Source organism: Dipodomys ordii, unplaced genomic scaffold (genome assembly GCF_000151885.1).
Source record: "Dipodomys ordii isolate 6190 unplaced genomic scaffold, Dord_2.0 Scaffold45, whole genome shotgun sequence".
In the NCBI taxonomy this organism is placed as follows: Eukaryota; Metazoa; Chordata; class Mammalia; order Rodentia; family Heteromyidae; genus Dipodomys; species Dipodomys ordii.
In genome coordinates, this window is record NW_012267261.1 from 6,223,390 (window position 1) to 6,235,271 (window position 11,882).

General features: G+C 49.3%; 1 protein-coding gene across 1 annotated transcript; it reads left to right on the forward strand.

Moving 5' to 3' along the window:
- The first annotated feature begins 731 nt into the window (after positions 1-731).
- Fam43a (family with sequence similarity 43, member A) lies at positions 732-3,901 on the forward strand. Its single transcript, XM_013019480.1, has one exon. It carries the CDS (start codon positions 1,716-1,718, stop codon positions 3,009-3,011), a length of 1,296 nt encoding a protein of 431 aa, XP_012874934.1. The 5' UTR covers positions 732-1,715; the 3' UTR covers positions 3,012-3,901.
- The last annotated feature ends 7,981 nt before the right edge of the window (positions 3,902-11,882 follow it).

Here is an 11,882-nt window from a genome sequence, read left to right on the forward strand (position 1 = left end):
ACATATAACCTGATTTAGAAATAGTGTGTATCTCAGAAAACGGCTCCATTCTGAGGACTGACAGCAGGAGGGGGTATTGGTGGGTGCCAGGATCATCTAATGTGTTGACTTACCATATTGTTCATTCAGTTATCTTGATAGTTCACTGTCCGCTGTTTACCTGTAGATAACCGGCTAGTAGTTCACTACTAGGATAGTAGTTCACCCCCATCTCTGTTTTCTTTCCTAGATCACAAGTCTGAAAATAGTAATATAAAACAGTATTCAATGATTCTCAGAGAGCTGTCACACCGTAGGAAAAGTAAAACGGTTTCTCTGACATTTTTGCATGGGGCGGGGGGGGGGGGAGGAGGGGAATTAGAGTCCACAGTCTCACCTGGCATCAACTCCTCCACAAGTTTCGATCCAGGCATACATTTATTTCCTGAGTGGCAATTCAACCCGGAGGTGTAGTATCAGAGTTCAACTGGGTAGCCCCAGGTCTCCGTGGGTCCTGTAGATAAAAGAGTTGGTAAATTTGGGGTGTGATTGCCCCGTTGGATCGGTCTCCTCCTTCCCTCGACCCATGGTTGTAACGATGTCCCTTTAAGAGACCAGAAATCCGTCGGGCGTCGCTGCTCGCAGCGGATCCCCTCCTCTGCGCCTCCCCTGTCCCCGCGCGGCGAATGGTTCGCGCCGGCCTATATTTACCGTGCGCTTCCTCTCGGACGGCAACGATGTGAAGCGGACGAGCCGGGACAGCGCGCGCGGGGCCGGAGAGGGCGCACGGCGAAGGCGGGCAGCCGACCGAGGAGCGCCCGGGAGCGGACTTGGACACCCCCCTCGAAGGGAAGACATGAGGTAGCGGCGGTCCCCGGAGTGGACGATGCGCGCGCCCCGCCCTCGGAGCCCAGCACAGCCCTGGCGGAGCGGGCCGGGACGGTGAGCCGGCGAGCGCGAGTTCCCGGCGGGCGTGCGGGCGTGCGGCGGGAGCCGAGGAAGATGCGGTGAGCCGCAGCGGCGCTGCGCGGGGGCCCGCCCGACCCATCGCCGGACTGTACCTGGGGGTGGGGGGCAAGCTGCCGACTCGGGGACCCGGCCCAGCCGAGGGGCTCACGGTTTGGGGCACCCCTTGGCGGGGGAGTGGGGAGCTCTTGGACTCACTGCTAAGAGTTCCCGCGGCTGCTGGCCTCCGGGCCTGGGGGTTGTGAGTGTGCGACAACCCCCCCCCCCAGCCCGTTTTCACGATCGGCCGAAGAGTTCTGCATATTCTCGCCCCATTCTGGATGCTTCTGCCGCGACCCTTCTATTTATTTGCCCGCGCCCATCTAGCTTTTTCCTAAGACATTTTCCCGATCCGCTCTCCTTCCCTCTGTTGAGCGGCTTGCCTGAGACTTTTGCTCTGGTCCTTGCCCAGACTGGGGTGGTCGTGCGTGCGTGTGCGCGGGCGCGCCAGCTTTCCCCCGTCACTCGCCTTTGCACACTCAAAGCTGTGTTTTTATTTTTTAAATTATACATATATATATATATTCCTCCCTCTGCGGGATTCCCCAACACCACCCGCCCTCCTCTGCACCCATCCGCTCACTGTCCCTACTACTGGGCAGCTCACAGCAAGAGTCTTATTTTTCGGTCCTGCCCGGGCCCAGCCCAGCCTTGGGTGGGTGGCTCAGCGGGGCTCGCACTCGGCGCCCGGCCGCCGCCGCCGCCCAGCTCCGCCGGGGCGCCCTCCGGAGATGCTGCCGTGGAAGAAGCACAAGTTTGAGCTGCTGGCCGAGGCGCCGCCGCCGCCGCGGCAGGCGTCCAAACCCAAAGGCTACGCCGTGAGCCTGCACTACTCCGCGCTCAGCTCGTTGGCGCGGGCTTGCCCCGAAGGCGCGCTCAGCCGGGTGGGCAGCATGTTCCGCTCCAAGCGCAAGAAGCTGCACATCACCAGCGAGGACCCCACGTACACCGTGCTCTACCTGGGCAACGCCACCACCATCCAGGCGCGCGGCGACGGCTGCACTGACCTAGCCGTGGGCAAGATCTGGAGCAAGAGCGAGGCGGGCCGTCAAGGCACCAAGATGAAGCTGACGGTGAGTGCGCAAGGGATCCGCATGGTGCACGCCGAGGAGCGCGCGCTGCGCCGCCCGGGCCACCTCTACCTGCTGCACCGCGTCACCTACTGCGTGGCAGACGCGCGGCTGCCCAAGGTCTTCGCCTGGGTGTACCGGCACGAGCTCAAGCACAAGGCGGTCATGTTGCGCTGCCACGCCGTGCTGGTGTCCAAACCCGAGAAGGCCCAGGCCATGGCCCTGCTGCTCTACCAGACGTCGGCCAACGCTCTGGCGGAATTTAAACGCCTCAAGCGGCGGGACGACGCGAGGCACCAGCAGCAGGAGCTGGTGGGCGCGCACACCATCCCGCTCGTGCCTCTGCGGAAGCTGCTCCTGCACGGCCCCTGCTGCTACAAGCCCCCGGTGGAGCGCAGCCGCAGCGCGCCCAAGCTGGGCTCCATCACCGAGGACCTGCTCGGCGAAGAGCAGGAGCTGCGGGAGGAAGAGGAAGAGGAGCACCCCGAGGGCTGCCTGGACGAGGAGAAGGAGGAGGAGGACCCGGAGCGAGTGGGGGAGGGGGACCCAGCGGAGGAGGCCGAGGAGCAGGGGCCGCTGGTGGTGGCCACGCACACCGAATGTGGGGACTTGCTGGACACGCTGGACAATGGCTGTGAGGAGGAGGCGCTGGGCGATGGCGAGGACCTACTGGGTCCGAGGGCCGGAATGCTGCCCTCAGCACTGCCCGGCAGCGCCTCCAACATGAAGGCCCAGCTGTCGCAGCTTATTAGCGACCTGGGCGAGCTCAGCTTTGGCAACGACGTGCGCACCCTGCAGGCGGACTTGCGGGTGACACGGCTGCTGTCGGGAGAGAGCACGGGCAGCGAGAGCTCCATCGAGGGCGGGGGCCCAGATGCCACCCCGGCCACTGTCACCGCCGGAGACCGGTCTGGCCCCACTGATAGTGCCAGCCTGGATGAGCCCCACTTGGGTTGAGTTTCCATCGGACCCTCCATACACTCCTGGTACCCCGCAGTGGTTCCCCAACCGTGGTCAGGTCCCCCCTGCTTGCCCCATCCCCACCCCCAGTCTAGGAAAGGGGAAGTGGGGCACGTGAGGTCTCCACTTGGGACGTCTCCGCTTGGGACGCAGGTCTTGAGTTCCTCATGGCCCCTTTCCCCATCACTACCCCTCCTCCTCGTCCCAAGGCTGAGGCAGCTCGGGTTGCCCCGCAGGGATGCAGTGAGGAAGGAAATCCCATAATGGAGGGAGGGCAGCCCTCTGGGATGGGGGTGAGGTGAAAAGTTGGAAACGTCCACCAGCCAGCTTGAGGGGCCTGAGGCCAGTTTCCTGTTTGTGAAGCAGCTGGGACCCTAGGAGGAAGGGTCAACTTCCCTCTGCCACCCCCTCACTGGAAGGCCTGCCCTGTCATTGACTGCTCAGCAAAAATCACAATGTCTGAGGCTTAAAACCACCCCTGACCCCCAGGGGTTTTGTTTTTGTTTTTGGTGCAAGAGAGCTTGGACTGTTTACCTCAGTCTCAGACTCTTAAAATTCTGCCAAATTCCTCAATAAATAACCATTTTTGGGGGGGTGGGGGGGATAAGAAAGAATTGCATTTTGTTTACAGTTTAAGACATCTAATATCTAAGAAGGAGTTTTCTTTTAGAAATACACACCTTCCTCCTGTCCCAAAGATCTCACTCCATGATGCTGTGTAAAATATTTTTGCACTGTTGTGAAGTATTTTTTGACATCTTTTTTTTGTATATAACTGTGTTCTCAGACCTGAATGTTTATATATCTTTTGCTGTGCAAAAGAATATGTAAAATGTTGTTCAGTTGTATATACAGAAATGTGTATAAAACATTTTGTTATTTTTTGAGTAGTGCTCTTCTGGGTCTGTTTGCCTGCCAGCAGGGAGAGAATAAAGAGGAAAAACTAACAGAACAAGTGAGCATCTGGAACTACTGACCAAGTGCTTGGGTGGAGGTGGTAGCCTTGTGTGTCTCCAGTCCTAGGATTGTGCTAATGGCATTTGGAGAGTATTAGCAAAGGTAATTCTACTTGATATATGCTCTGAGGCCTTGCTAGAGGCAGACCTCGTACTGTAACAGAGGCCAGCCTTCTCCAGCATATTCTATATCCATTTGTTGTATGAATATGGACTTCTGATCTTCCTGAGCTCATGCTTGGAGAGCCTGGGGTAAGCTTGATTTCCTACGCTCAGACTTGATCTGCTGTTTGTGGAGTTACTTTTGCCATGTGCTGATAGTTTACCAGCTTCAGTGGGCTCTCCTCACCACCAACTATAAGGACACAGTAATCTTTTTTCCTTTGCCAACAGCTAAGGAATCTTAAGAGATGAACTAGATGAGTCGGGGGGGGGGTCTCCAAGGAGTGGGGCCTGCTCTGTTTTTCCTAGGAGGAAAAGCAAGTAGAGAAAGAAGTTGTAAGCTCCAATCATGGGTGAGTGAGTCACCATGCAGGTGGGGTGGGGGTTGGCAGCTTACAGAGCCGTTTCCTTCCCTTCTACAATTCACCCTGGCCCAGTGGGACTGGCATGGAGAGCTAGGCAGAGAAGACCTGGTAGAGCTCCACTCGAGTGGGTTTTCATGTTTTCAGTATGTTTGTTTCTGTTGTAAACTCCAAACAGATGTCCCGAGTGGCGCTACACCCCACACCCGATCAGCTGGAAGTTGTAATAAGATACTGCCAAAACTGCCTTCTGCAAATGGATTTCCCTCTGTGCCCTTTTGGGCCTCTTCTCCTGTCTTTCAGAAGTAGCTCTCCCTCTAGGCTTTCTCTGCTGTCCTAGGCCACTCTGCTTTGTTTTCATCAGAAATATGTTCTAAGCAGCTAGACCCAGAAAGCATAAGAAGCCTGGAATTCTCTGGAAAGGGAGGATGAAAGATGTTATTTCTAATTAATGGGAGAGGTTCAGGAATAAGGCTTCTTTTCAAGGCAAAGAAAAGCAAAGGAGGTGGGTGAGAAATACTTTTAATTCAATGCCATTTAAAGGACATGGGCTAGGCTTGCTTTGTGTGTGTGTGTGTGTGTGTGTGTGTGTGTGTGTGTACGTGTGTACGTGTGTACATGTGTATATGTGTGTATGTGTATTGGGGCTTGAGCTCAGGGCATGCAGTACTGTCACTTAGTTTTTGTTGTTTTTGGTTTTGCTTAAGGCTAGCACTCTACTACTTGAGCCACAGCTCCACTTTTGGCTTTTTGGTGATTAATTGGAGGTAAGAGTCTCATAGACATTACTTGCCTGGGCTGGCTCCCAGCTCTGCACCAGGCTTTTAAATCCATTATATCTTGGTTTAGTTAAGAGTCCCCCTCTCCTTTTTCCTGAATTCCTTAGATACACAGCATTGACTGACATTTTTAAATGCTCAGGTAGAGGTCAGGAAAAACACTTTGCCTACACACTCCCAGTGATGTGAACTTCTACAACCTCGTCTGATCAGCAGAGAACTCCATGGGCCATCAGGATCCTGTCTGACTAGATTTAAGATTTCCAGTGATTTCCACACATTGGCAAATTCCTCTGCTAATCAAAACTGATGAAGACATACAACAAGGAAGATAATATGGCTGATTCTCCGGGCTGGGACTGGGTGTGGATGTCCTTATTCTTAGCTAGTTGTGTGTCCAGTGAGAATGCCAAGGCTGCTTTTCATCTGTGATGGATGGGGTATGGTGATTGGTCAGACAGTGACCTTACAGCCGGCTCCATCAATAAATGTAAGGCAACTCTTTAAAGTTTGATTTTTTCCCCTCTTCTTATCTGATTCATAAATAGCAAGGGGGAGGAAGGTGACTGAAGGAGAACAATAAAAGCCTGCAAAATAAGTAGCTTATTTCCTTCCTGGCCTTCCATCACTCTCCTCTGCTTTTTGGCTTTCATCCCCACGGCACCCCAGGGCTCATGACTGCTGTAATTCTAGAAGCGAGGCGAAGGTGATACACGATTCACCTCTTGTTACATCTCAGTCTTCTAGGGATGGTATCACTAGAGTGAGTGAGAAGAGAGGTTTCAAACGAAAACCTAAAAACGAATTTGCTCCTGGCATTGGGGAGCAAAGCAAGAATAGTATATCAAAACCAAAGTGAAGTAGTTAGATAAACAGAAAACACCTGAAGTCTGGTTTTCTTCACCAAACATTAACTCTTCCTTTTTTGTAAGGTAGAAGCTCCAGTTTCTCCTTTATGTAACCTGATGGTACTTTAAATACAGTGAGACATGTACATTCTTTCCCAGCCCAAGTAATGTTCTTGGTCCAGCAATGCAGCACTGACTGTAGGAAACACAGAGAAACTTCCGGCCAAAGGAATAATTGTTGCAGAGTGACTGCTGAGTACTTAGAGCAGGCATTCAGGGCTTTGTCAACTTCTGCACAAACACCCCCTTTTCCTAAAGTTTGTTGTGTGTAGTGAGGGGGAACGAGGGAGGAGGAGCATGGTATAAAATAAACAGTAGTATGACAGATCCTCTTCACTACAATAGTTTCAAAGAACACCCCCTCCATACACACTTGCTCCTTAAAGAAAACATCCCTCTCTGCCCCACACACAGTGGATTCCAAACAAATTAGATATTCTACTAAGAGCACAATTTGAGGCTGTGCTGGTGAAGGAGGGAGGATTGGTTGTGAGAATCTATCCCCTTGGCACCACACTGGAGATTTAAGAATCTCACCAGAGGCATCAAGGATCATGAGAAACATGAAAATTCTATTAGGACAAAGTTGCCCTCTTCTCTAACAGGATTTAGTAATTTAATCAGCAGACATCTTTCCACCATGTGACATGCATCAGTAGCTCTACAGAGTATTGGTAGATGTTGCATAACAAATCTGGAAATGCATGGACTTCAGGGGCCAGGAGTGGACTGGTGCTTGGCAGGCTGGGGGCACTGGGGCCAGGAAGAGTTCTACTTTCTTGTATCCAGCCTTTTGCACAGGATCACATCTGGATCTGACTTTATTGGTACCAGAAGCCTTTTCTGTTTCTTCAGACTTTTTCAAAAGCCAGAGAATACCTGGGACCAAATCCCTAAGACCAGCTCATAAGAACTCCACTTTGAACAACCTTGATGAATCACTATTTTGGTGATTTGAATGGCTAGGTGATACTGGAACATGACACTTGTTCTTTCCTCTTTCCAGGGGTGTTCAGTGGCACCAGAAAAAGGTCTTCCTTCCTTCCTTCCTCCTTCCCTTCTTCCCTCCTTCCCTCCCTTCTCTCTTTCCCTTCTTTCCTTCCTTCCTTCCTTCCTTCCTTTCTTTCTTCCTTTCTCTCTCTCTTTCTTTTCTTCCTTCCTTTCTATCTTTCTTCCTTGTCATAGAGCTTGAACTCAGGACCTGGGCACTGCCCCTGGGCTTATTTGGCTAAAGACTAGCACTCTACTACTTGAGTCACAGCACCACTTCAGGCCTTTTTTGTTGATGTGGCACAGAGTAATTGGACCTGGGGCTTCATGCATGTTAGGCAAGCACTCTCCCACTAAGCCGCCTTCCCAGCCAAAGGTCTTCATTTCTAACTCCCATGGACAGTAGGCCTTCTATTCATCTCTCTTTCATCCATTTCTACCTGCTGACACATCATTCCCCTGGCTTCTCCCATTGCTCAGCTCCGCATCTTGTTCTGGCTTCATTTTTCCTTCTTTCTACCGTAAGGAAAGCCCCCGTCCCCCCTCCCCTGACCTAATCTCCGCCCTCGATGGCAGCACCTGCGCAGAAGGTGAGGCACTGCCCTCTTCCAGCCCGGACAATATGAAATAGTTCTCTGAGGAGCAGGTCGGAGCCATTTCTCTCCTTTCCTCGGGAGAGCTTGAACTTGTTATCTCTGCTAACAATAAATCTGGTCTCTCCTCTGACTTTTTCGTCGGTGTGGTCTTTTGGGCACCTTTTTACTTTCATCTACAAATGTTGTTCAGACCTTAAGTCACTTGAAAGCAAAGAAAACCTAAACCAAGCCCACGGGTGACACCCAGCACCAATCTTTCTATCCCAAAGCAGCTCTGACGCTGCCTCGCGCTCAGAGATGGAGCAACCGAGACACAAAGAGGTGATGGCTGTCCAAAGTCACACAGAAAGGACCAATACTCAACCGTCCAAATTCCCAGGCCAATGCTCTTTTCACAGGCCTTTGGTTTTTAGGGCTTATTACTAGACTTTCAGCTTTGAGACAGAAGGAACTGTCAGTTGCAGTTTGCCTTTGTTTATCCTGTTCTTCTGTAGTCCTACAATTTTCAGAGTAGAGATGCCTGATGATTTATGAGGCTGTTTGTTAGCCTTTCATTCCCTCTACCTTGTGTCAACAAGGATGAACTGGCTTAATGATGCTGGAGGGAGAGAAGTCAAGTGACTGCCTTCCTGGGAAGAATTATGCTGCTGGGTGAATGGCAGCTCTTAGAGGAATTCAGTCTCCTGTTGCTTCTGTCCTGAGATCTGGTCTGGTGAGACGTCTGTCCTAGAAGAGCAGGTCTAGGTTGTCTAGGTCGAGGGTGGAGGACTCTTCCCATTGCATCATGGCGATTAATCATATATATCCTTCCTGCTTGACTGAATTCTTCAAGGTCAGTCATGAGTCTTAGTTGTTTGGTTCAAAGGGCCTGGCACCTCAAAGACACTTACAAAACGCTAAGGAAGGAAGAAAGAAGCAATTCCATTCCAGGCTCCAAGAACAAGGTTGATAAATTTCAAGGTCATGGATTCCAGGTAGAAGAGATATATCTTAGACTTCTTGGATCCCATCTCTTTATTTTATGAATGGAGAAGGGAAATACTGGGACTTGTGGTACAAGAAGCTTAGAGCAGAGCCCAGATTAGAGTTCAGGTTTTAATTTCCCACAGTCTCTTTCTAACAGCCCTTTTCCTAAAGCTCTCAGCAGTAAAGCAGGGATCCCCACTGCCTTGGGGTCACTGGCCAATTTTATGTGTGTGAGAAGGCTCAGGGGTTTTCCTCTTTCCCAGACTAGTATAGTCTCCCATTTTGTCTCCTCAAGCTTATAGTGTATATCTCCATTCTTATCTAAATGACCTTTCCAGGAAATTGACATTTTAATAGTGACGTCTTGAATATTAAAGGCCTCTGAGATATACAAGCCAAATAATAAGGGTATTTCAGGCACCATGATGGGAGGAGCATAGAGGGGGCAGTAAAACATATTTTAGGGCAGGGAGTATTTCTCATAACATTACAGTTGTTTTCCTAGCACATTCCTAAAGATTCCAACTTCGTAGCAGTACTCCAGGCACAGAGAAAGAGAAAGTGAGGTTTCTGAAGTCACATGAGTTCAAGAAAGGTGGGTGGGCAGGGCTGCCCCGTACTGCATCAGCACACTCTCAGTTCTGTGTTCCCATTTGGGTATCACTTACAGATCTGTAAAACCACCAGCAGTTCCAGATGCTGCCTGCCCTCCCCTAAGACTTCCATCCCTGCTGTTCGTATGCCAATTTGTCCCTTTTAGCCCTGATTCCTGGGGGAAATGGTTCACAAGTGCCTTTCACCTAATTTTCCCTAGTCAAGCTCATCTCTTTTCCCCCAAAAGGCTATTGTTTGTACCTGAACCAGATCACACTGCTCATTTGAGAAAAGATGTAGAGCCATATCATGGCATGTGGGGCCCATCCTTCCTCTCTCTTATCTGCTATTGATGAGGTGAAGAAACTGGCCAGTTAAACTCTTTGCATGTGTTCACACTGATGAGATCATGCAGTTTCAGTTGTGTGCTTTCAATCTGCCACTCCATTCCTCTGACCTATGGTTTACCAAATGCCCAATATTAACCAACAGATGTGGGTTAAGGAGCAGAATTCCTGTGGGCAAGGATATAAGGTGTAGCTGAAGGAGAAATGGACTTGAGAGCCATTTCTAGCACATAGTTTCCTACATAGAAGTTCTTTGACCTTGAGCAAGTTTCTTTATGGGACCAAATCTATATGTGATATTGGGGATACTAATACCAGATCATTCTTTCTCTCTCTCTCTTCCCCTCCTTCGCTCCCCCTCTCTTTTTCTTCTCTACCTCTTTCCCTCCTGTTCCCCCTCCCTCTCCCTCTTTCTTGTTTTGAGGCTCAAAATCCAAAGGATGGATAAGTGAGTGCTGTATAAAATGAAGCAAAGCAAAGAAAAGCTTGCTGTTGGAATATTCAGGTTAAAATAGTAGAGTGGATTCAGTGAGCCTCATTGGGACTCCCCCACTGAGCAACTATGTCCACAATGGATTCCTGGGAAAAGTGGAAGAAATCAGTTAAGAGTAGGACACTGTAGGTGAGCACTTAAATGGAAGACTTTGTGATAGATACCTGCATGTGCTCCTTGGCCATCCCCAGAGCTATGTCTTCCAACAGCTGGGATAGAGAAACATGGCCTCAGGGAGAATGATGAAAGGAATAACACTGATCTGGAGTCATTATATTCATATGCTACTTTGTTGAATGGAAACTCTTTGTACAGCTACTTAAATTATAAATAAGATACAAATAAAAGTATACATATGTGTTGATATATATGTATATATATATATATATATATATATGCATGGCCTCCAATCAGTGCTCTCTAGTTGGGTTTTTATTTGTTTCATGCAATGGAATTCATTATATCACCATTTGAATATCAGCCCCATCAGTACTACTAGTGCAATTAATTATTCACACACACATACCACAATACCCCCCATAAACATTTGCAATTGAGATTTTATTTACCTTTCAAATAGATATTCTCAAAATGGATTCAGATCTTCTTAAATTAATTCTTTAGATAGATTTCAAGAAACAGAAACTCTAAGGTATTTCTGGTGGATATTATGTGTAGATAGAGCACACACAGGCACACCGGAGAAGGCTGTGTGTGTGTGTGTGTGTGTGTGTGTGTGTGTGTGTGTGCATGCGCGCGCATGCTCAGAGCCAAATGTGAGCTGTACTGTAAACTCAGGCTGTTGTGGTTGGCATTAGCGTGAAGTGGCCAGTGAAAACTTGGTGCGATGAGAGAGTTATGCTGATCTTCCCAAATTTCTGCCAAGAAAAACTCCAAATCACATCACCCTTTCCTTTCCATTGTGCTCTGAGTTTTCATTGTTTTTCTTTTATCTTAAAGGATCCTTAAACTAATTGAAACCACCACTTCACTTTGGGAATGCTTTATATTGCTGGAGACCATGAGCCAAAGAGGGCTTCGATGACCATAGATTCCATCTTACTCAAAACAATTGTAATTTATGCCTGATGTCCTCATATAATTATAGTAGGGGCACTTTTATTCTCAAAAGTCTCCCATTTTGGATGATTCGTGATGTACTTTCTTACAGGTGACCTAGGAAATCTTGACCTTAACCTAGGCAGGCCTTCATTCATTCATTCTTGATTTTCTCCTTCCCTGAGAACACATTTGTGCAAGCACTGTGCTATCAGTGGAAGGAGGTGGGAGGGAGGAATGGGAGAGGGGGATGGGAGAGGGGGTTGGACTTAGTGACACAAAGCAGTCCTTGCTCTCCTAGAGCTCATAATAAAGAGGAAAAAGTCAAACTATGTAACACTAAGCCATCATGAAAAGAGGTATAATCAAGGGTTGAGGGTGTAATCCAGTGGTAGGGCACTTGTCTATTAAAGCTCAAGGCCCTGGGTTCAATCCTTAACAGTAAGTAAATAAGTGGAGGAGAGAGAGAGACAGAGAGAGAGAGACAGACAGACAGACAGAAACAGAGAGACAGAGAAACAGAGAGACAGAGACAGGGAGACAGTTAGTGTATAAGTATTGAGAGAATATAGAGGAGAGGGGCATCTGCCCTGCCCCATGGAAGGAGAGTGGTCCCAGAGGCTTTATGTCTTCTTTGACAGTTTAAATGAGTCTCC

Bases quoted from the DNA above. Each gene is read 5' to 3' on its own strand.
- Fam43a (XM_013019480.1), top strand. From the start codon at position 1,716: ATGCTGCCGTGGAAGAAGCACAAGTTTGAGCTGCTGGCCGAGGCGCCG.